The sequence below is a fragment of the Podarcis melisellensis genome (genome assembly GCF_964234715.1).
Source record: "Podarcis melisellensis genome assembly, chromosome: 13".
In the NCBI taxonomy this organism is placed as follows: Eukaryota; Metazoa; Chordata; class Lepidosauria; order Squamata; family Lacertidae; genus Podarcis; species Podarcis melisellensis.
In genome coordinates, this window is record NC_138545.1 from 6,362,595 (window position 1) to 6,388,179 (window position 25,585).

Genomic DNA, 25,585 nt, shown 5'->3' on the forward strand with positions numbered 1-25,585 from the left:
CAAAGCACCCGCCCTCAACCCTCTGCAGCCACTGGCTAGGACCAAAGTGAGAGACACAGGCAACAGCATTGTCAATAAACGAAACACCTGCGACCAATCCCTGCTGTTTCCTGACGTTCTGACCAATGAAAACATCTCCCTCTTTTAACTATTTCGACCAATCACTGCAGGCGAAGCCTGCGAACACTTCTATCCAAGCTTGGAGACACGTTCTTCTCCTCTCTCCAGTTCCAACCAATCAAATCTCTTTGTTTCTCTTCTCTTGACCAGCCCTCCTCTTATTACGTGGCAGAGTTCTAACCAATCAAATCGCTCCGCTGCACTTGGCCTGTTCAGATGCGCATCTCATTACCCCGCCCATGTTCTCAATTCCTTGCCCTCAACTGAGCTCGTCCAATGGGCAGGCTCCTCACGGAGTTCTAGCCAATAAGATCGACGCAAGGGCCTCCTCCTTTAAGAAACAGTTGACCTTGTTTATTGAACTTTTCTTTGCCTATCAACTCGCCTATTGCCCAAGCCTGGCCAATGAAAACAAGGCACGTGACCGGAATACTGTCCAATCATGGAGAAGGGGCGGTTTTCCCGCCAAAATAAGTTCTAGGTCCCTTTGCTCTTCAGAAATTCCAGACGCCATTAATGTATCAGTTAATAGGAGCCTAGTAGTCTCCATATGTGTCTCTGTATATACAAAAATCACTCACTCACTGCAGAATTATCAGAAATAAAGGCAATTAAAGCCCCAGGCAGCCCTCCTGGGCCCCTAGTTCTCTCACAGCTTGGCCTACCTTGCAAGGCTGTTGTGAGGGAAAAGGGGAACAGGAGGAAGACCAAATTTAGTCACCCCAAGCTCCTTGGAAGAAAGCCAACACAGAAACAGGATGTAATAAATCACCAAGAGTTTTCTGGGTTCGGGGGATTTTGCATTTATTTATAGCTTAATTTAACTCCCAACTCAAAAAGAGTTTTGAACCCTTTACAAGAGTGTTCAAGCATCAATATTAGAGTGTATTCATCAGCCCCAAAAATGGAACTGCGGCACAATATGTGTGAATGGATAATTAATAATAATAATAATAAATTTTATTTATATCCCGCCCTCCCCAGCCGAAGCCGGGCTCAGGGCGGCTAACAACAATTAAAACGTAATGGTCATTAAACTGACAGGGTTTTTTTTAAAAAAATGCAGATCAGTTGCCAGAAAAATAAGGGCAAGTTCTCCTCAATTATTTCAAGGTGATTGATTGATTTCACTCTCTGTTTTGTCCAGCTAGGGTTGAAGGAAGGTGAGGGCAGGTGACCTCACCTAGGCCCGAAGTCACCCCCCACCAAAGCAGGCTCAAAGCTTCTCAAAATCATTTTCTCAGCAGCTAAGCATCAGAAACATTTGGCTCTGCTGTAACAAAAGGTAGAGAACAGTCCATTGTTTCTCAGACCTTTCTCATGCCTTCTGGCCTTGCTAAAGAACCACATTGCAACTTGCTTTCTGTCTGGGAACCATGCCAGAACAAGAGATTGAAACAGATCTGAACACTCTGAAACCCCTTTCCTGGGAAGGGCGCCAAGAGTCCCAATAGTCCCAAGACAGCTCTCTGTTCATGCTCAGAGGAACTCATGGGGCAGGACTCTGGAAGGAGGAGAAAGGAGGAGGGAACTGGAAAGGGAAAGGGAACTGTGCTTGTGCACAGGACTGTGAATTTCGTGCATGCTTTTTGTGACTTATCACACTTGCTCCTTCAACAAGTTCATGGATGGTAGAAATAAAAGCCTTTTCTCCGAAACTATTCCTTGAGTGTCTCTTGACTCCCACTTCCCTTTCCCAGGCGCAATATATTTCCCACCCGAGGGCAAAGCCTCATAAGGCTACAGGGCAATGGGAAAAAAGAGCAGCTTCAGATTACTGTTGGGGTTTTTTTAAAGGCTCCCCAGGGTTACCATCTAAAAGGAATATGGATTGAGAGGGAGGAGGAAATAAGCAAACTGGGTTTCAAGTTTTTACGTACAGATTGTTCTAATTGGCCAGGCGGCTTTTTGCACTGCACTCCTGGCCTTGCCAAAAAATGAAAAAACTGCAGCAGGTGGAGAGGTGTACATTCACTCTGCTGAGAGCAAATCTTCTCCCGAAAGTGCTTGTCCATCATACAGACCTCTGTTTATAACTTTAGGAACTGTTTTTTCCCCTCCCCTCCTTCCTGCATTTTAGGGGGTTGGACTAGGTGACCCACAGGGACCCTTCCAACTCCCTTCCAATTCCCTCCCCATCCTGTTTTCCTTTTGTGCCTTGCCTTTTGGGTTATGGTTTTAAGTGACTGTATGTTGTGCAAGCCTTTAATGGGATGAAAATGTTGTTTAGTCGTTTAGTCATGTCCGACTCTTCGTGACCCCCTGGACCAGAGCACGCCAGGCACTCCTGTCTTCCACTGCCTCCCGCAGTTTGGTCAGACTCATGCTGGTCTCTTCAAGAACACTGTCCCACCATCTCGTCCTCTGTCGTCCCCTTCTCCTTGTGCCCTCCATCTTTCCCAACATCAGGGTCTTTTCCAGGGAGTCTTCTCATGAGGTGGCCAAAGTCTTGGAGCCTCAGCTGCAGGATCTGTCCTTCCAGTGAGCACTCAGGGCTGATTTCCTTCAGAATGGAGAGGTTTGATCTTCTTGCAGTCCATGGGACTCTCAAGAGTCTTCTCCAGCACCAGAATTCAAAAGCATCCATTCTTCGGCGATCAGCCTTCTTTATGGTCCAGCTCTCACTTCCATACATCACTACTGGGAAAACCATAGCTTTAACTATACGGACCTTTGTTGGCAAGGTGATGTCTCTGCTTTTTAAGATGCTGTCTAGGTTTGCCATTGCCTTTCTCCCAAGGAGCAGGCGTCCTTTAATTTTGTGACTGCTGTCACCATCTTAAATTAAAATGGGATGAAAATATCCCAGATCAATAAGAAATACACTTCAGCCCTCAAGTCCTGTTTGCAGACTTCTCACTTGGGCGCTATGGAGAACAGGATGCCAGAAAAGATAGGCTTTTGGTCTTGATCCAGCAGAGTTCTTATCTGAAACAAAAACCGCTGACGCCATTACGATCCCAATTGTGTTTGTTTGTTTTGTTTTTAAATGATGGGAGACACAAAACACTGGAAGCCTAGGGTAGCAATGAGAGTGTAATAAACAAAAATCTGCCCTTATTCCCTTATGGGGGACACAAGAGCTCTTATAGAGTCCTTTGTAGGTTCTCCATCGCTCGGAGAAAATAACAAAGGCCAACCAGAGATTATTGAGAAGCAAAGCAACTAGTATGCCTGATCTTTATTGAACTGTTGCAACAGGGTGCCCCCTTCACACGCAGGAGGAGGACCCAGAACCCAGGTGTGCCCGCCCTTATATAGATATTTTAAATTGCCAGCCCTAGAATCCAAGACCACCTCCAGACACATCATACCTACATCACAGAAAAGGCGGTCTACAACAGAAATCTGAGTGCATTGTTTACCTCCTGTCTGGCAGGTTACCTGTTAATGCTTACTTGATTGGATACCCTGGGGAGCCTGGCTAGTATTTTGTAATGATAAATACTTAGTTCATGAGCCAGGTCACAGGCTCACCCTATTCATACACAGACATACCCTTAAGACAGGATTTGTGAATGAAAAGACAATGGGGAAGCTTTTCCATTTTCCTTGACCTTGCAGAGAAATCATTTGGTCAGTTTGGGAGTCAAAATGGTTTCATGGCCGTTTTCCTGTGTTGCTTCAGACAAGTGGTATATATATTTATGTACGTGTTTGCTTGGTACATTTATGAACATTTATTTTATATATATATATATATATATATATATATATATATGCTTTCGTAGATTTTCACGGGTACAGGAATGCAGGTTTTGGTGTCCTCGGGTGTCTTCCCGTGTAAAAGTTGGGGTGTCTAGGCGACGTTTCGACGAGGTCTCACTCGTCATCTTCAGGCTGGTGCTTTCGGCTTCTTGTTACTGGAACAGAGCAGGATCTCAGTGTTTGAGTTCCTATAAATACTGTTGAGGGGGTGTGGTGTATAGCCTCCAATGTTCTGGGCAGAGAGGAAGTTCCCAGGCTAGTGTGCCTTTTCTTCTTTTGTTCCTTAATTACTTGAGGGATATCTTGAGTGATTTCTTGAGTGATATCCTGAGTACCACTTAGGTGGGTCATTAGGTGTGGATTAGTTGCTAAAGTCTTTGTGTCTTGACCTCTTGAACTTTGTGAAGAGTTTTTCTGAGAAGATGGCTGTACTGCACTTAGTTGTGCTCTGGCTTGGCTTCGTGTATAGGGGCGAGCTGTGGTTTTGTGGCCTGTGTCAGCCAGATCTGTGTAGGGATTGCAGGGGGGTGCAGCATCCGGAGGTGCCTCCATGGTTTGGCTACTGGATGGTGTCTGTAATTTATCTGTGGAGAGGGTCTGGGTTTGGGTCTGGTGTGGTTGATTGGTGATGGCGTTCTGTGTGCCTCTGGATCTGGTGTCAGTTTTTGTGGGGAGGGCTAATTTCCAGATGTCTGGCAAGCGGGATGTGTCGTCACGCTTGTTCATGTTGTGAGGGTGTTTCTCTATCTCGATGGCTTCCATGATTATTCTCTTGTGGTGATGTTCCATGTTAAAGAGCAATTTGGAATCTGCAAAATTAATTTCGTGTCCTGTTTCTTTCATGTGTTGGAAAAGAGAGGAAGTTTTTTCTTCTTTTTTGACGGCATTCTTGTGTTCTGCGATACGTGCATTTATTCGTCTGTTTGTTTGTCCAATGTACGTGGCTGGGCAGACTTTGCAGGGTATTTCATAGACCCCCTGCAATCCCTACACAGATCTGGCTGACACAAGCCACAAAACCACAGCTCGCCCCTATACACGAAGCCAAGCCAGAGCACAACTAAGTGCAGTACAGCCATCTTCTCAGAAAAACTCTTCACAAAGTTCAAGAGGTCAAGACACAAAGACTTTAGCAACTAATCCACACCGAATGACCCACCTAAGTGGTACTCAGGATATCACTCAAGAAATCACTCAGGATATCCCTCAAGTAATTAAGGAACAAAAGAAGAAAAGGCACACTAGCCTGGGAACTTCCTCTCTGCCCAGAACATTGGAGGCTATACACCACACCCCCTCAACAGTATTTATAGGAACTCAAACACTGAGATCCTGCTCTGTTCCAGTAACAAGAAGCCGAAAGCACCAGCCTGAAGATGACGAGTGAGACCTCGTCGAAACGTCGCCTAGACACCCCAACTTTTACACGGGAAGACACCCGAGGACACCAAAACCTGCATATATATATATATATATATATATATATATATATATATATATATATATATATATATATATATATATATATATATAAAACCTTAATTTTTTTATTTCAAGAGTAAACTGGTTATTCCCACTGAACAGCTTTTGCAGCCGTTGATGACTGATGAGCACACATGCATGAATCAGCAAACAAGCAGAGTATCGGTTCAGGGAAACCACAGGGAAAATAAGGGTGACTCATCAACCACATGTGAGGCTTAGAAGAGTCCAGCGCCAGAGTTACGTAACACAGAATCATACTCGTTTTTTAGGGAGCCCTTTACATAGAATCTGACCAAACTAAATGAAATGTGCTTCCAAGTAAAGGATTATTAGGACTAAGGGGTGTAACTGGTCAATTTGGGCATGGATCTTGGGCTAGGTATTTGCTTTTTTGATGTGGGAACTGAATTAACTTCCCATTGTAAAAACTTCACTTTCACTTCCTATTGTGAAAACTTCAAGGTCTCAAAAGGGCAACTACAGCTGGAGGAGAGGATGGTCTCTCTCTCTCTTTTTGTAAAGCTCCTCTCCTCGTATTTCCAACAGAGACGGCATATAAAAAGTGACAAGAACATAGTAAAAGAGAGGAACAAATGGGTTGGGGAACAATTTAAGAAAGAAAATTAATTGACTTCTGCCTGTTCCTGGCATGCACATTTTGAAAACTCAAAGCAGTAAACGCCCAGATCAATATTGAAAAGCAAGAGATCGAAAGAAGAAACCCCAAGGATTCTGTTTGTTTTAAGTGAATTTCCATTATCGTTTTTGAATTTTGGGGAAAAGGCTGCAGAGTTCAGTTCAGTGAAAGGAAAATGCTTAATTGATGCCTATGAGAGTGTTCCCTGGGATGTGTTACTTGAGAACACAATGGAATCTGTCTAGCGGCCCCCTCTCTGGTTGCATTCTGGATAAAATGGCTTTTTAAGGTGCCTATAGCGGGTGGCACTGTGGGTAAAACCTCAGTGCCTAGGACTTGCCGATCGCATGGTTGGCAGTTCGAATCCCCACGACGGGGTGAGCTTCCGTCTTTCGGTCCCTGCTCCTGCCCACCTAGCAGTTTGAAAGCACCTTTAAGTGCAAGTAGATAAATAGGTACCGCTTTCTAGCGGGAAGGTAAACGGCGTTTCCGTGTGCTGCGCTGGTGCTGGCTCACCAGAGCAGCTTTGTCACGCTGGCCACGTGACCCGGAAGTGTCTCCGGACAGCGCTGGCCTCCGGCCTCTTAAGTGAGATGGGCGCACAACCCTAGAGTTGGACACGACTGGCCCGTACGGGCAAGGGTACCTTTACTTATAGCTATGGATCAGGATTATCTGAAAGTCAGGATTCAAGCAGACAAAAAATAAAGAAAAAAACACTACCTCACAAAACGTGAAACCTGTGGGATTCTCTGCCACATGATTCAAAACTCCCACACCAGATTCCAGCGTCCATATCCAATAAAACTTTATTATTTAAACAAATATTTTCAGATCCACACAGCAAGCGTGAAAGATAGTCTAAGCGCACATTTTCCTAGATACTAATAAAGTGCAAGAAGGCATGAGCTCAGTAGGGATGGGAATGAGGGAGGCAAAAAAAAGGGGTTTTTTTCCCCACAAGGTTTTGTATTACTTCCCAGCCATTCCTCAGCTGGGAAAAGGAGGAGGAGGAGCTTATCGGTGCTAATTAGGAGAGGAAAAGCGATCGCTCTCATCTCAGGATATCACCAGGAAATAATTCCCACCAGGGTTTCTGCTCTAGTGTTTCACACTTTTTCTACATAATGCCAAGTTTACAGGTAGAAGTTGTTCCGACTTGCAGGAATGAGTAAAGTAGGAAGTCCCGCCCGAGAGAATAAGGCAGGAATAGGAGGCGCCGCTCCGAGGAACTTTTCCAAGACCCTGGATGGGTCTGTACCACAAGTAGGTCAGCAGCCCCCAAAATCAGAGGACAGGACAGGTGATTTCTTTGCCATCTCAGCATTCAGGTGCCCCGGGAGCATCCCTTTTCCCCGCGGAGGCCTCCGAAACGACCAAGAGGACCTGGGGGGCAGGTGCTTGTACCACGGGAGGAGAGACTGCGGCCGAAGCAAATATCTGCTCCATCTGTGAGCAAAGAAGAGGGGGAAAGCAACCATTGAAATGATTCCAGAAATTTTGAATGACTGCATAGGCCGCTCACCGTTTGGACCAGCGTCCTTCCCATCACTCGCGTCTAAAAACCCGCCACCGTTTCCCAACACGTCTTGCGCCACAATCGACTGGGCACGCTGGTCCTGAATGCTGTTCCGCTCCAAATTCTGCCTACTACCCTGCTCTAGTTTCCTCCAAATATGACTTATCCACCTCCCAGATGCCATAACTCACGTCTCTTCCATCTACCCAGATTGAGTCTCTGCTGTGATTTCCCCATGCGCTACGCAGAATGCACCTCTGCCCTCAAAGCTTAGAAAACTGACAGAATAAATAGGTTTACTTCGGCGTCCTGCACTCGCAATGTGTTTCTGCCCTTCTCCCTAGCATTGTTGGCCCAAAATGCATTTATTTCTTACATTCTCTGCATGGCATGTCTTGTGTCTCCACCCTTGGCAGGCTTCTTCCCAACTAATAATAATAATAATAATAATAATAATAATAATAATAATAATTTATTATTTATACCCCGCCCATCTGGCTGGGTTTCCCCAGCCACTCTGGGCGGCTCACAATCGAGTGTTAAAAACAATACAGCATTAAATATTAAAAACTTCCCTAAACAGGGCTGCCTTCAGATGTATTTTAAAGAGAAGATAGCTGCTTATTTCCTTCACATCTGAAGGGAGGGCGTTCCACAGGGCGGGTGCCACCACCAAGAAGGCCCTCTGTCTGGTTCCCTGTAACCTCACTTCTAGCAATGAGGGAACCGCCAGAAGGCCCTCGGCGCTGGATCTCAGTGTCCCGGCTGAACGATGGGGGTGGAGACACTCCTCCAGGTATACAGGACTGAGGCCGTTTAGGGCTTTAAAGGTCAGCACCAACACTTTGAACTGAACAATGTGTGTCCACCTTGCCGACACTTAATAAATCTCACCTGAATGACGATTCTCTTGCTGTCCACGCAGTCGTGCCCCAATTCCTCCCCGACACAGAGAGTGACTTGGTGCTCAGGCTTAGGCCCACGGCCCAGGTAGTATTCCTGCAGTGCTGTTGGCGGAAAATGAAAAGAGAGCAGCATGATACAGCGGGAAGTACCAGAACCAAATCGGGCTTTGTCAAATGAATATGGCAATAGACTCCCAGCGGCCCCTCCGAGCCAAAGGCAGAAAGCCCAGCCAGCAGCCAAACGAAGCCTCAAGCGGTGGTTCCCACAGCGCAGCAACCCGGCAAACGGGATGCAGTAAGGGAAACCACCATCAAATCTCCGCTGGGAAGCGCTGAGCAAAGGCGAGTCCCCAGGCAACGCGGCCGATTTGATTGGCCCAAGGCATGCAAGCTCCCCCCCCCCAGTCGTTCTCAGACTCTTTATTAGGTGAGCAACGCAGCCAAGCAACACAGTTGGAGCCTCCCTGGCCGGCAGGCAGTGAGGGAGAGGAGCTGCTTCCTTGGAAACCCGGGAAATTTAAGGGACATCATCAATAAGGGACGGCAGTGGGACATGGCGCTGGGATAAGGGAGTTTCCCGCCAAATAAGGGACAGTTGACAGCTATGCCTTTGGCTCAGCCTCACCTGACTTAAATGCCTTGGTGCTGAAAAGCTGAAGGAAGGCATTGCTGGGCAGCTTCCTGTGGGGCTGGGTGCCCCCCGGACCACGCAAGAAGATGCTGGCTCGGCCCCGGCACTGAACGAAAATCCCCTCCGCGTTGCTGGCCGCCATGACGCCCTTCTCCAGGTCCTTCAGCAGCCGGCAGATGCCGGCCTCCTTCTGGGCGTCCTCGAGACTGGAGGCAGGCGGCAGCACGACCCGGAGCATGCTGTTGCTGGACGTTCCCAGAGGTGCTGCGGCGGAAGTGACCAGGAACTCTCCCTCTGGCAGCAATTCTTTCAGGACCTCCTTGCCGCCGTAGGAGACGGACAGGATGACGAAGAAGTTCCCTGGACTGCCTGGAAGACGAGAAGAAGGAAAATGAGAGGGTCAGCTACTGCCTCTCTGGACACGATGTGTACAAATAATAAGGATTATGAGAGCTGTTATAGGGTTTTTTGGCGGGGTGTCAGTCTGCATAATATCCCCAGGGCCTTTCCCGGCCTGTTTGTGTGAGGGTAGAATCTGTAAGAGGATAATAAGAATAATAATATTTATACCTCGCCCATCTGGTTGGGTTTCCCCAGCCACTCTGGGCGACTCCCAATAGAATATTAAAAACACGATAAAACATCAAATATTAAAAGCTTCCCTAAATAGGGCTGCCTTCAGATATCTTCTAAAAGTAAGATAATTGCTTGTTTCCTTGACACCTGACGGGAGGGCGTTCCACAGGATGGGTGCCACCACTGAGAAGGCCCTCTGCCTGGTTCCCTCTAACCTCGTTTCTCACAGGGAGGGAACCGCCAGAAGGCCCATGGAGCTGGACCTCAGTGTCCAGGATGAACGATGGGGCTGGAGACGCTCCTTCAGGTATACTGGACCAAGGCCGTTTAGGGCTTTCAAGGTCAGCACCAACACTTTGAATTGTGCCTGGAAACATCCTGGGAGCCAATGTAGGTCTTTCAGGACCGGTGTTATGTGGTCTCGCCGGCCGCTCCCAGTCACCAGTCTGGCTGCCGCATTCTGGATTAATTGCAGTTCCCGGGTCACCTTCAAAGCTAGCCCCAAGTAGAATGCAATAACCAGAGCATGCATCACTCTGGCCAGACAGTCTGCGAGCAGGGAGGGTCTCATCCTGTGTACCAGATGCAGCTGGTAAACAGCTGCCCTGGACACAGAATTGACCTGCGCCTCCATGGACAGCAGTGAGTCCAAAATGACTCCCAGGCTGCACACCTGGTCCTTCAGGGGCACAGTTACCCCATTCAGGACCAGGGAGTCCTCCACACCCGCCCACCCCGTCCCTGAAAAACAGTACTCATCCCACTGAAGGGGACTGCCCACAATATCATTTGCATAGCCCCGCCTCCAATAAAAGCAGGAGGAGTTAACCTCTGACACACTGAAGTAAAATATTATTTATCGCTTAGATTCAGAGACCGTCGCAGGCATGGCCAAACTCGGCCCTCCAGATGTTTTGGGACCACAATTTTCATCATCCCTGACCCCTGGTCCTGTTAGGTAGGGATGATGGGAGTTGTAGTCCCAAAACATCTGGAGGGCCAGGTTTGGCCATGCCTGGAAGTCTATTGCAGCGGTTCTCAACCTGTGGGTCCCCAGATGTTGTTGGACTACAACTCCCATCATCCCTGAGCTCTGGCCTTGCTAGCTAGGGGTGATGGGAGTTGTAGTTCAACAACATCCTGGGACCCACAGGTTGAGAAAGGCTGCTCTGTTGTCTCTTAGCAGCGACTCCAGGGCTGCAGCAGCAGAATATCATTTTAAAAAACCAATTATCAACATTTTTAAAAGCACAGGGAATTGAAGGAGCAGGCTGATATTGCATACAATGTGATTATTACAAGAACGGAGCCCAGCGCCTTCTTTATAGACCCTTTCCAAGGCAGCTGCACAGCTAAGACACCAGCTTCCGTCAACTCACCTCTAACAGTCTCTGAAATGGGCACAGCCTGGTCAGGTTCTGGCTTCTGGTGGAAGGCAGCAATCTCATTCACAGCCAGCGCTAGTGTGGAAAAGCAGAAAGGGGAGAGGAAATGAGGAACCAGCCTTTCCACAGAATAAAGGAATCATTTCCTAAGACATTAACTCAAAAATGGTATTTCCCATGCCAAGATGCCCACACCACGGGGACAGGAGCGTTCAATGGCCCCCAGTTGGCACATTTTTCTGGAATCAACGGCAGAGTCTATTTGGGGGCCTGGAATAACTACAGATTCCTTGTACCGCAGGGACTGGGAGACAGAATTACTTGAGAAATGGACACATGTTTAAGATTATGTGCAGTGATCAGGTGGGATTGCTATGAAAATTATAACAAATATAGAGTAAGCCATCTGTGTCAGCAATGAAAGCATTGTGTTGACTGGGTTTAAACTATTTTGATATGATTTTTTATCAATCCACACCTCTGCATCCCTGTTCCATTTCTCCTGCTTGACAAGTCATGTATACAGCCAGGTGCCAGTTCCTGCATCCTGGGCTGTGAAAGATAGTGGGCAGCTTCTTTGAAGTAGCCTTTCCGATATGTTAATCTCAGGCCGTTGCTCTTAGGGCCAGGAAACAGATCTCACATGAAGGTGATAATGATCACTGTCCTCCTGGCCATCCTTCTTAGATATATTGCTTGTAGTTCTGTTCTTTGTTTACCCCAGAAATATGTGTGCTTAATTAGTTTTCGTAGTTTAACTTTGTCCCCACCTGGGGTTTGTTGAAATGCTCAGAAGAAATCTGATTGGTTCTTACAAACACTCTGTAAAAAGTTCTTTTGTGAATAAAACGACCTGGGCCAGGGGGTGGACATTATACACACCCTTCCCAGAGTCTTGCTGGTTCAAGCCTCTGTGTGTATTCTTATTACTCAGAGTTCAATCCTTCCTTTACTTTGAGAACGCCTCAAGTGCAACTGGGCTGTGTCAAGAAAGAGAAATGGAACAGGGATGCAGAGGTGTGGATTGATCAAGAATCATATCAAAATAGTTTAAACCCAGTCAATGCAATGCTTTCATTGCTGACACAGATGGCTTACTCTATATTTGTTATAATTCCTCACAGCAATCCCACCTGATCACTACAATTTTGTAGAAATCATTTGCTTTTGGCAAATGTGGCATTATTTTGTTATATTTACGAACAAAGGAGCGTGGCTAGCCTCTTCCTGATGCACTGTGGGTTTTTATGAACAAGGAGGGGAAAAAAGATTTAAAATTATAATGGTCTTAGTACCTTGACAGCCCACAACAGTTCCTCTGTACTTGATATCACGTATTTTCCCAAGATTATATATTCCTTCATACCTGCTCTGTTTATTGCTTGCTTGTGTGTTTTTGATTTTTAAAGCATTTGCAAATTTGAGAGAGAATGTTGAAACTGCAACATTTAATAAAAATGTGGGGGGGGGGGAATATTTGGAAAAAGTAGAATGTTAACGAGGAAGAGAATGCCTGTAATCAGATATACACCACAGCCAGTTCCCCGTACGCACCTGGAATTAAGACAGCAGCAATGAGGGCTAGCACCTTAGAAATGAACAAACGGCGCCATAATCCATTGCCTACCTTTCTGGACCTTCTGCAATTAATTTGCAAGAAGACCAGGGAAAGGAGGGGGGAAAGTAAGTCAATCTGTAAACCCTATTCTATAATTTCTGTTGCCAGGAGCTGGGAACGGCGATACCTATTAAACTCATTTTCTCTCCCCCAGGGGACTCTGGGAACTGTAGCTCTGTGAGCACCCTGAACAAACTACAGCTCCCAGAATTCTCTGGGGGAAGCTGTTTAAAGTGGTACAAACATTGCATTAAATGCCTGCTTCTTTGGTGCATCAAACATTTCGGCACACTGTTTTCTTTCCACGGAGCGAGAGGTCGAATATCTTCTCTCGGTTCAAGCGAACACTTATTTTCCAGGAAGCAGGTCTCCTGTTCTGGGAGGTTTTATTAAGGGTGAACAGGGAGAGAAATGGGGATCTCCTCACGCCGCAATCAGAGCCACAAAACAGAGGGAAATGCGAATTGTCCCACCTGACTCCATGGACTCAGGTTTCATCTCCCCATTTGGGACGACCAAAGCGGCGAATGCGTTTGGGGCCTGGCTAGCGATGGCTTCGAACATGGAGCTGGATTCCTGGAGGGGGAAGAAGAGATATTAGGGTGTGTTCATACACACACACCACCCTGTGGTATACAGTAGAACCTTGGTTCTCAAACTTAATCCGTTCCGGAAGTCTGTTCCAAAACCAAAGCGTTCCAAAACCAAGGCACGCTTTCCCATAGAAAGTAATGCAAAGTGGAACAATTCGTTCCAGACGTTGGAAAACAGCCCATAAAACAGCAATTTAACATGAATTTCGCTATCAAACGAGACCATTGATCCATAAAATGAAAGTAATAATCAATGTACAGTGGTACCTCGGGTTAAGTACTTAATTCGTTCCGGAGGTCCGTTCTTAACCTGAAACTGTTCTTAACCTGAAGCACCACTTTAGCTGATGGGGCCTCCTGCTGCCGCCACACAATTTCTGTTCTCATCCTGAAGCAAAGTTCTTAACCCGAGGTACTATTTCTGAATTAGAGGAGTCTGTAACCTGAAGCGTCTGTAACCTGAAGTGTATGTAACCTGACGTACCACTGTACTGCAGTCACACAATCAATCAGTCAGTAGCTGAACTGGGTTTCACACAGTCACAAAAACAGAACAAAAAGAGCTGCAGAAACAAAAAGACGAAATAAATAGCAAAAACAGACAGACCTCAGTGTAACACTCAAAAGGGAAGTGTGGCACTCAAATTGGATGCGTAACACTCAAAACAGAGCATGTTCGGCTTCTGAAAAAAGTTTGCAAACCAGAACACTTACTTCCAGGTTTGCAGTGTTTGGGTTCCAAGTTGTTTGAGAACCAAGATACCACTGTATTGCTCCCCTGTCCTTTTTAATACAGACCCAAGCACCCCACTAATACCACAATTTGCTTCAAGCAGGGGGGTGCAGAACGCCGGGGGGGTCTATAATCTAGCTGCCCCTATATCGATGCAGCAGTTTCCAGCTCCTCTCTTCCGAAATATTGCTGATACATTTTAAAAAGGCCTGCTCAGTGGCGTAGCGTGGGTTGTCAGCACCCGGGGCAAGGTAAGTAATTTGCGCCCCCTAACCCGTGGGTTTGCGCCCCCTAACCTGTGGATCTGCGCCCCCCTAACCCTAAGCCCCAGATGTTGCGCCCGGCCCCCCCTGCACCCCCCCACGCTACGCCACTGGGCCTGCTTCCGATGTTCCTGTTACATCTAATCTTTTCATATCTCCTGGGATAGCTCCATCAGCAGAGCACAGAGCTTTTTTGATCTCAGGGTCATGGGTTTGAGCCCCACGTAGGACACTCGTACCAACGGGACCGCCTCTCCTGGTATGCCCCACGGAGAGCCTCAAGGTCCATAAATAACAACACCCTAGTGGTCCCAGGCCCTAAGGAAGTTAGATTGGCTTCAACCAGAGGCAGGGCCTTTTCAACTCTGGCCCCGGCCTGGTGGAACGCTCTGTCTCATGAGACCAGGGCCCTGCAGGATCTGATTTCTTTCCGCAGGGCCTGTAAGACAGAGTTGTTCCGCCTGGCCTTTGGCTTGGAGCCAATTTGATTCCCTCCCTCTCTCTCTTTTTTTCCCTTTCTTTTCCTTCTCCTCCTGCGATGAGGCTACATTTTAATATTTTAATGTTCCATTATTTTAATGTTGTATTTTATTTTTGTTTTTAAGTTGTAATCATTCATCTTGTTTTTATTATTGCTTGTAAGCCGCTCTGAGCCCGGCCTTGGCTGGGGAGGGCGGGGTATAAATAAAAAAATTATTATTATTATTATTATTATTATTATTATTATTATTATTATTATTAAATGATTCCTGCGTGGCTGGGGTTGGGCTGGATGACCCTTGTGGGTCCCCATCCCACTCTATAATTCTATGATCTCGCGCTCAAAGTCCTGGTCGGGGCTTATGGAAATTGCAAGTTGGCAAAGGCTCGCCTAAGAGAATAGGGGAATTACAGGGTGTGTGTGAAAATTGCAAATGGGGGAGAGTGGGATAGTAGCCAGGAAGTTAAAAATAAAAATAATGAGATTTTGCTTCAGTGGAAATGGCGGAGGGGGGGGAATTGATCAGAGGAGACCCTGCTGGAAGTCTGAGGGGTACAAACCTCTGGGAGGGAATTTTTTTGGGGGGGTGGGTGGTTGTGGCACTAATCCCCCATCGAAACCCTCCAGAAACAGAGTTGGGAGGTTTTAAACTTCGAATGGAAATTCCTTCATTTGCCTAGGCTTACTTTGATATTCTCACTGACTGCATTATACTAAATGACAGAATTTCTGCAATGTGGGTTTTAAAAAAAATAAATGAAAGATTTTGATATGCAATATTTTATTGTGTTCACGGCGTTTTGTTCCCTTCCGCTTGTCACCACTGCGAACCACTTTTTTGGGGGAAGGTCTGCAGTTTGGAGCACAGAGCCTCTACTCTGCATGCGGCATGCTCCGCGTTCGAATCCTGGCGACATCTCCAGATGCCAGCGTTCCTATTGCATCTCATCCTTTCACTCCTTTGGCACTCACCATCTTGTAGACGGCGGCTGGAGGCTGAGGGAGGCTGCTATCAGGATCACCATTTTCCTTCTCTGAGGACCCGCTGGAAGGTTCTGGCCTGGGCGCTTTTGTCTTCCTTGGTTTGGGCGGGGTCCCTTGAAATCGATTTAAATTACTAGTAAGACTTGACTTAAGTCTTTTTTTTCACAGAAAGACTCATTCTTGCCGTTATCATCTTAATATTTACAACCAGATGAATGTTTCATTTTTGGAATAATAAATTTCCAGAGTAGTTTTTACAGTTACATCATAAATCACTGATCTGGTTATACTATTGGAAACAGACAGACAGATAATAATGAAATTATTGTGAGGGTTAATAAGTTAATCCACCCTGTTGGGAACTGTAGTTCGATAAAGGTGCTGAGAATTCTTAGGGGTGAGGAGATTTCATCCCTCCCATATCCAAGAATCTGCTGATGTTCTCTGCTGATTCTCCAGAGAGGAGGGGCGGTTTCTGCTCTCTACTTATTCCGCTCCAGCCTCACATCAAAGAGAGAGAGAGACTGAGTGTTAGAGAGAGATCGTGTGTATAGATAAGGTTGCTGCTAAGAGCAGCTACAGACACTCAGTGCAGTTCAGCATTTTTGTTTAGACCTCATTTAGCTCTGTATATACCGTATTTTTTGCTCTATAAGACTCACTTTTTCCCTCCTAAAAAGTAAGGGGAAATGTGTGTGCGTCTTATGGAGCGAATGCAGGCTGCACAGCTACCCCAGGAGCCAGAACAGCAAGAGGGATTGCTGCTTTCGCTGTGCAGTGATCCCTCTTGCTGTTCTGGCTTCTGGGATTCAGAATTTTTTTCTTGTTTTCCTCCTCCAAAAACTAGGTGCGTCTTATGGTCTGGTGCGTCTTATAGAGCAAAAAATACGGTACTTGTGTATTATAGTTGTAGATAGAATAAAGAAGATATTCTACAGAGCTGCTCTCCGAGTCGTTTATACTCTGCTATACTCTGCTGTGCGACGACTGTCTTCTTGTTGGAGTGAATCCGGTGTTCACAACTCTAAGCTGTGAGCCCACAGCACTTTGACCTGTTCCTGTGCAGAAGGTGGTCTCTGGAAGTGCTACCCAGCTCGCCTAGCCCAGTCGGGGCTGAAGTGGATGAGTCCAGTTGGCGGCACTGGCTCAAGGGCGATGCTGACAAGGGGACCCCTATTCCCCTCAGAGTGCTAAAACTCCCATCGTTCCCTGGGAAGAGGGTTCGGTTGTTAAACCTCACCGGTGGGGAGGAGGGACCCCCCACTTTAGACGGCGTATGAATTTCCTTCCTCTGAGAAAAGGTGGGCTTATATGGGGCGCCCCCTCACATTACCTCACAGGGAAACGCAGTTTTTTGGGGCGCAGGATGTATAGAAACTTGAAGGACGTGGGGGAAATGGAGGCCAATGTCCTTACCAAAGCCCTGCTCAGGCAGCGGCACCAGGCGGTACACCTTGTAGGGCTCTGCGGTTCCCAGCTTGGAGCGTTCCGGCACCTCCTCGAACTCGGGGCTCTTGGAGAAAGCGCAGCGGATGCGCGTCTTCCATGTGGCAGGGTCAAGGGGCTCGCCCGGCCTGTACTTTCCTTTAAAGACGGCCCAGGCCTGGGGAAGAGACAGAGACACAGGGTCAAGCCTCCTTGCAACTGCATCTCAACCACAACGCTCCTCTGCAGCCCAGACTTTCCCCTGAGATACTGCTTTTCTACCTGCGGGGATTCCCCCCCCCAACCCCCGCCATGACGGGAGCACGCCCCATCGCAGTCCAAAACAGAGCAGGCAGGACGTAGGTTTGCAACCTCGGTGAGAACGGCGACTCAGAAGCGTGATATTTTGCAGTGCTTTGGCCATAGCTGTCAAGTTACAGATTTGAAAATAATAATAATAATAATAATAATTTATAAGGGACCGGCAGCCTCGAAAATAAGGGATTAGCAGCCAAAATAAGGGATTTTCAGAGCACAGGTATGTTCAACATCTGAGCCCCTCCGAGCCAAAGGCAGAAAGCCCAGCCAGCAGCCAAACGAAGCCTCAAGCAGTGGTTCCCACAGCGCAGCAACCCGGCAAAGGGGATGCAGCAAGGGAAACCACCGTCCCCTCTCCGCTGGGAAGTGCTGAGCAAAGGCGAGTCCCCAGGCAACGTAGCCGATTTGATTAGCACAAGGCATGCAAGCTCCACCCCCCCAGTCGTTCTTAGGCTCCTTATTGGGTGAGCAACGCAGCCAAGCAACCCAGTTGGAGCCTCCCTCCTCCCTGGCCGGCAGGGAGGGAAGGAGGGAGAGGAGCTGCTTCCTTTGAAACCCGGGAAATTTAAGGGACATCATCAATAAGGGACAGCAGTGGGACATGGCGCTGGGATAAGGGAGTTTCCTGCCAAATAAGGGACGGTTGACAGCTATGCACAAAATCAATAAATAGATTGACAAATGAACCAGGAAGAAGGGGAGGCAGAACGCCGCAAACGCTTCTGAACGATCTTCACACTGCCGGCAAGTCTCTGCTTTTCCCACTAATGCTGCCCCGTTCCCGTGGGTGCCAGAATCCCAGAGCTGCAGGATGGGGAGGGACCCTCAAAGGTCATCCAGCTCAACCCGCCGAAACGCAGGTACAGTACCTTGAAAAAGCCGGCGTCCTCCTCGTGCCGGAATTCCTGCTTCCCCGCGTGTTTCCACGGGATGCGGAACATGGTCTTGTGGGGAGGGTCGTCCCAGACCACCCCCGGGAACTGACCGCTTTCCACCTGCTCCACGGTCCACTGGCGCAGCTTGCGCGTCCTTCGAACCCCGCGCCGAGACGTCGCCATCCTTGACGGCGGGGGGGGGGGAGAGACGGAATACAGAGATCAGCCACAGGCGGGGAGGAGGGATCGCCTGGAAGGTGTGAGGAGAGAGTCTAATTATGATACTTCGTTTGGAAAAAATTAAAGGCTTGGGGCAGGGGGCAGCAAACTTTTTCAGCAGGGGGCCGATCCACTGTCCCTCAGACCTTGTGGGGGGCCGGACTATATTTTGAAGGAAAAAAACGAATTCCTATGCCCCACAAATAACCCAAAGATGCATTTTAAATAAAAGCACACATTCTACTCATGTAAAAACACGCTGATTCCCGAACCACCCGCGGGCCGGATTTAGAAGGCGAATGGGCTGGATCTGGCCCCCGGGCCTTAGTTTGCCTACCCATGGGTTGGGACGGGCTTCCTCAACCTTGGCCCTCCAGATGTTTTGGGCCTACAACTCCCATGATCCCTAGCTAGCAGGACCAGTGGTCAGGGATGATGGGAATTGTAGTCTCAAAACATCTGGAGGGGCGAGGTTGAGGAAGTCTGGCTTGGGGGATCTTTTGGAATCCTTATTGGGTCCCACCACTGCGTACCTGGCTTTGGCTAGTGTGTGGGGCGGCCGCCTGCCAACTGCCTGATATCGCAAGTCCCACCCACCTATTTTAACCCGCCGCTTTTAATGGCACCATTTTGAAATTCGGAAAATGGCCTTTATGGAAGAAGGTACCTCGTTCCAGCAAGATGAGCAGGCCTGGGGTATCAGGATTATCAGGAAGAGTGGAATAAATTTAACAATTATTTAGTTGGATTAACTGAAAATAGCTTACAGATCCTTAATTGGCTTAGGATTTTATTTATGTTAAGTGATGAATTAATATGTTTGATTCCATAAGGTGAAGATTTAAGGATGTTAATGTTTAAGTTAAATTCCATATGAATTGGGATTTGGAAAACCGTTTAAAGGACATGCAATGAAATTCAACCAAGGGGAAGCGAGGAAGTCATTTAACAAAGTTAATAAGTGTAATTTTCAATAAGGCTATGATTTATGTTTGTTTGTGTGCTTGTTTGTTTGTTTATAATATTATGAAAACCAATAAAATTTTTGGGGAAAAATAAAATAAAGCCGGCTCTTGCCAAAAGTAATTTGGGGGGATGCAGGCTGTGTACACGCCACACAAAGGATCCCACCCAAAAAAAAGAGAGTCCTGGGAACTGTAGTTTGCTGAGGGCGCCGGGAATTGTAGCTCTGCGAAGAGCTCTGGGAACGGAGCGCAAGAATCGAGGCTCGTACAAAACAATTGGCACTTGGTCTTGGCTGACAAACCCACACAACACTGTAATGCGATATGTGGCTAAACCCACAAAGACACTTTCGAGGCCTATTGTTTCATATTTACTTCGTGCGTTAACTCTGTCAGGGCCCCGGCCCCCTGCAGCCGACGACTCTTTCCGGCTGCGTGGCTAAACTTTTAATACTGAAACCGCTTTTGTGCCCATTGACTGACACCCATGGTTTTTCCTCGTACTGTTTTGTGTCATTTTGAATGGGGTGGGCGGGACAAAAACCAGCAGGTGCAAACGTCTGCTACAAGGAAGTCTGATCGTTCAAAATAAAATTTAAAGAGGCTTCTGTGAGCTTTCGAAGAGGAGATGCCTGTTTGGGGGAAAAGGGCATCTGTAAAAGGAGAAGAGAGAAAGGAAAAAATGGCGAAGGGTCAGTTCCATAGCTGAAGATCTGGGCAGCGAAGGAACATCTCAGACGTGGCCTTTGACCCCCGGTTCTCACCCTGTGGGTTGGAATACAACTCCCATCATCCCTGAGCTCTGGCCTCGCTAGCTAGAGGGGATAGGAGTTGTAGATGGGAGTTGTAGTCCAACCAGATGTTGTGAGACTACAACTCCCATCATCCCTGAGCTCTGGCCTCGCTAGCTAGAGAGGATGGGAGTTGTAGATGGGAGTTGTAGTCCAACCAGATGTTGTGAGACTACAACTCCCATCATCCCTGAGCTCTGGCCTCGCTAGCTAGAGAGGATGGGAGTTGTAGATGGGAGTTGTAGTCCAACCAGATGTTGTGAGACTACAACTCCCATCATCCCTGAGCTCTGGCCTCGCTAGCTAGAGAGGATGGGAGTTGTAGATGGGAGTTGTAGTCCAACCAGATGTTGTGAGACTACAACTCCCATCATCCCTGAGCTCTGGCCTTGCTAGCTAGAGGGGATGGGAGTTGTAGATGGGAGTTGTAGTCCAACCAGATGTTGTGAGACTACAACTCCCATCATCCCTGAGCTCTGGCCTTGCTAGCTGGAGGGGATGGGAGTTGTAGTCCAACCAGATGTTGTTAGACTACAACTCCCATCATCCCTGAGCTCTGGCCTTGCTAGCTAGAGGGGATGGGAGTTGTAGTTTAACATCTGGGGACCCCCAGGTTGAGAAAGGCTGCTCTGGTTGTTGCTGTACTACAACTCCCATGATCCTTGCGCCGCTGGCCACGCTCGCTGGGGCTTATGGGGCCTTGCTGAGGATTGGACTAGAACCCGAGGGCCTCACTCTGAACAAGGCTGCTATCCTGTAGTCCTCCGTAACTTGGAAAACATCTCAGAAACACTTAGAGGCACACACACTCGAAAACAGCTTCCCTTACACTGCACAGACAATTTGCAATTATCGTCTTATCGTGCGCGGCCGTGGCTTCTGGAAAAGAAAGCGTGTCCGTCGGGTGGGAAACAAACCTTTTTGTTATTACATTAACAACGTCAAATTGCAGAATGAAATATAGCTGCAAGGCGGGACGATAGCAGAAAGGGGAAAGTAAATGGATCCTGGCAACCGCCTTCATAATAATTCTGGCACGCTCGCCCAGTTTGCTACCGTCCTAAGGGAGGCTGACTGGTTGCTGTCGATAGCTAGCCTCCTAGGAGGCTGGGAAATCGCCGAAACTCTCCCCGCCAACGCCCCAAGCTAAAGGATGATGTGATCCGGGCGGCTGGGAGGATGAATTGCGAAGGCGGCTTGAGGCAGACTGAGAGAAGGGATTGTAAACATCAAAATTTAGGAAGCTGCGCTATACTGGGTCAGATTAGTCAGATGTTTCAGGTTACAGACTCTGCTAACCCAGAAATAGTGCTTCAGGTTAAGAACTTTGCTTCAGGATGAGAACAGAAATCGTGCTCCGGCGGCAGCGGGAGGTCCCATTAGCTAAAGTGGTGCTTCAGGTTAAGAACAGTTTCAGGTTAAGTACGGACCTCCAGAACGAATTAAGTACTTAACCTGAGGTACCACTGTACAGGGTTTCAGGCAGGGCGTTTCTCGAACCCAGGACCTTCTTTATACAAGGCAGGTGCTACTGCCTCTAAGCTGCAGCCTTTTCGCTTTGTCCCTGAAGACCAGAAGCATCTGGGAGCGTTTAAGCTGTGTACGTCCCATCTAGGCTCAACCTGTACATTTGTAAATAGGCATAACAATATTGTGTTTTCATAGTGTCAGAGAGAAATATAAATAGTGCTATTGTCACTCACAGCACCAGCCCAGGCCTAATCCCTATGCATACTTTGGGATCTCGTGATTCTGCCTAAATCTACAACGCTGCGCTCCTCAAACTGCAGTCCTCCAGATGCTTTTGGATCTTTCGCCTCCCTAAAATTAGAGATTCCCATGGCAATCGAAGCAGCTCCCCGATTCGTCTTCAAAGGGGCTTGCTTCAGAGTAGACCAGCGTAGGTAAAGGTACAGGTAAAGGGACCCCTGACCATTAGGTCCAGTCGTGGCCGACTCTGGGGTTGCGGCGCTCATCTCGCTTTACTGGCCAAGGGAGCCGGCGTACAGCTTCCGCGGAGGTCATGTGGCCAGCATGACTTAAGCCGCTTCTGGCAAACCAGAGCAGCGCACGGAAACGCTGTTTACCTTCCTGCCACAGTGGTACCTATTTATCTACTTGCACGTCATGCTTTCGAACTGTTAGGTTGGCAGGAGCAGGGACCGAGCAACGGGAGCTCACCCCATCATGGGGATTTGAACCTCCGACCTTCTGATCGGCAAGTCCTAGGCTCTGTGGTTTAACCCACAGCGCCACTCATGTCCCTAGACCAGCGTCGGACCAGTCTGCAAATCTACAAAAGTTTGCTCAGATAATGCGGACAGCACCAGATCCTTCGGGATCTGCCATTACACCACCGCCATCCCGTCCCCCAGGTGTACACGCACGCACACACCATTTAATAATAATCTCGCACCACTTTAGGCCTGTTTAATGGTGCTTTTTTTTTGCTTTCTGTAGCCAGGGAGAACGAGAGACATAGGAACCCCCACCCCCCCGGGGAAGGACAAAACAGCCAAGTAAAATAAAAGACTAGAGCATATTAGTATTGCAGGAAAGAAACAAGTTGCGCGCATTAAAAAGGAAAGAGGGAAGGAAGGAGTTAGCACGAGAGAGATGCAAACAGGAAACTAAGGCAGGGTGGTGCAATGGTTTGAGCGTCTGACTAAGGCCTGGGAGACCAAAGTTCAAATCCTCCCTCAGACATGGAGCTCAGTGGAGCCAGTCGCCGCCTCTCAGCCTAAACTACCTCGCAGGGGCGTTGTAAGGGCAAAAGGGAGGAGGGAGAGGAGGACCACGTGAGCCACCTTCAGCTTCTAGCAGGAAAGGTGGGGTGCAAACGTGGAAGAGAAAAGGGAAACCGTGTTAAAGCGAGGACATCAAAGAATCTTCCAACATGCATCACCTTCTTGCACAACGGTCTGGAGTCGTGCAGCACTACAGATTTCTTCTAAACGGCCATTTTGTGCGGGTAGCTTGTCTGAACATCTGGATGGCATATATTGAATTTTATTGTTGTGAGGGGTTTTTGGGGGGAGTAGCCTGAGTCCCTCCTAATTCCTGGATCCGGCAAGGATTCAATGGCTGGAATAGCAAGGGGGGGGGGAGTTTCTGGGTATGGTGCCTTAAGGGAACAAAGAAAGTGGCTCTGTGCCACAGGGCGAACGGATTGGTCCCCCTCTCTCAACTCTCTGTTACTTAGAAAGGCAAAAGCCAGAGTTGTGCTAGAAGGCAGCTGGCCAGCTGAGAGAGAGAGAGCTATCAATGCCTGATCTCTGCTGGGATCCAAGGCTGTTGAAGCAAGATTCTCTGGGATCCGCCAGGGCTGTGAACCCCTCCATCGTAGGCTCAGGTTGTATATATATATGTGTACCTGGAACACCCGGATTCTTGCACCTCTCAGCAGTGGCGTAGCGTGGGGGGTGCAGGGGGGGCCGGCTGCACCGGGCGCAACATCTGGGGGTTAGGGGGCGCAAATCCACGGGTTAGGGGGCGCAAATCCACGGGTTAGGGGGTGCAAATTACTTGCCTTGCCCCGGGTGCTGACAACCCATGCTACGCCACTGCCTCTCAGAGACTGGGGTGGCGTGCGACAACATGTTTAAATTAAGATAGATGGATCACTGGCTATTTATTGCCTTTTCACAGAATCATAGAGTTGGAAGGGAACCCAGGGTGTCATCTAGTCCAACCCCCGGCAGTGCAGGAATATTTTGCCCAAAGTAGGACTCGAACTCTGCACCCTGAGATTAAGAGACTGGGCTGGCAGAAGAGGGTGTCCTTCTCTATTATCCCTTCTTTCCCCCTCTCTTTTTCCTTATTCTTCCTTGGTTAGTTTTGTTAATAAAAACAATAGTTGAACGCAATTAACAGCGGCGCGCAGGATTGCTCACTAAAGGGAATCCAGACCTCGCCTCCCTCGGAACTTAAAAATTGGCCACGGCTCCCGTTAAGCCCCGTCGATTGCAATGGGCCTCCTTGAAAGTAAGACAAATAATCAAATCAAATCGGCTCCAACGCCCGGATTACGGCACGATCAGTAACAATAATAGCAAGAATAAAGCACTTTTGGGTGCTGCAAAGACTCTTCTCTGCAGCAGCGGAGTAGCGAGGAAGGCTGCGATCCTCCGCCAGCACTTTTGCACGGGAGTAAAGCCCCACTGGACTCAACGGGGGCTTACTCCCGAGTAAACGCGCTCGGGGAGGCGGCAGGAGAAAATTAAGGCAGGGAAGTTGAATGATAAAGGAAAGGAAAATATTATTATTTTTATATATATAATGTGATATATATATATATATATGTCCCACCTCTGATCTCCAAGTCTCCCTCCTGCAGCGAAGTCCTCTTCGCAAAACACACCGAGCAGCGCTTTCACCTTCCAGCTGAGCTGGACTTCGCCACGCCCCCTCTGGGCTTCGCCACGCCCCCTTTCCTTCTGCCCCGCCCTCCCTCGCCCATTTCTCCCGGGTCCGTTTCTTTTCCCGTAAATCACGTGATCGCTGCCGCCGCCTCTCCGGCCTCCAGGGGGCAGCAGAGAGGAGGGCGCGCCGGTTTCAGGCTCCGCCGCCGCCAAAACAAACAGGGGAAAAGCAGATCTAGTTTCATAACGTTGATCTCTGGGAGAGATCTCTAGTTATCGAGAGACGGAGAGATCCACGAGAGAGGGAACATGCACACCCCCAATTTTTTAAAGCACCCTTACAGCAAATGCCTCCCTCCTGTTCCAGAAAAGTGAATAAATTGTGCGGGAACTATAGTTCACCCCACCCAGTTAGGATCCTCAGCACCTCTGACAAACTACAGCTCCCAGGATTATTGGGGGAGGGAGATCTGTTTTAAATGCATGGCGGTGGATAATAATAATAATAATAATTTATTATTTATACCCCGCCCATCCGGCTGAGTTTCCCCAGCCACTCTGGGCAGCTCAAATCAAGTGTTAAAAACAGTACAGCATTAAATATTAAAAACTTCCCTGAACAGGGCTGCCTTCAGATGTCTTTTAAAGATAGGATAGCTGCTTATTTCTTTCACATCTGAAGGAAGGGCGTTCCACAGGACGGGCGCCACCACCAAGAAGGCCCTCTGTCTGGTTCCCTGTAACCTCACTTCTCGCAGGGAGGGAACCGCCAGAAGGGCATTGGAGCTGGACCTCAGCGTCCGGGCTGAATGATGGGGGTGGAGACACTCCTTCAGGTATACGGGGCCTTTGAGGCCGTTTAGGGCTTTAAAGATCAGCACCAACACTTTGAATTGTGCTCGGAAACGTACTGGGAGCCAATGCAGATCTCTCAGGACTGGTGTTATGTAGTCCCGGCGGCCAATCCCAGTCACCAGTCTAGCTGCCGCATTC

General features: G+C 48.2%; 1 protein-coding gene across 1 annotated transcript; it reads right to left on the bottom strand.

Annotated features, from left to right (window-relative positions):
• Positions 1–7,260: 7,260 nt before the first annotated feature.
• IRF9 (interferon regulatory factor 9) lies at positions 7,261–24,646 on the bottom strand. Its single transcript, XM_081887126.1, has 9 exons — positions 24,540–24,646; positions 18,251–18,440; positions 17,055–17,241; positions 15,627–15,751; positions 13,058–13,160; positions 10,961–11,041; positions 9,000–9,374; positions 8,364–8,476; positions 7,261–7,399 (listed from the first exon to the last, which is right to left on the bottom strand). Exons 2-9 carry the CDS (start codon positions 18,437–18,439, stop codon positions 7,271–7,273), a joined length of 1,302 nt encoding a protein of 433 aa, XP_081743252.1. The 5' UTR covers position 18,440; positions 24,540–24,646; the 3' UTR covers positions 7,261–7,270.
• Positions 24,647–25,585: the final 939 nt, after the last annotated feature.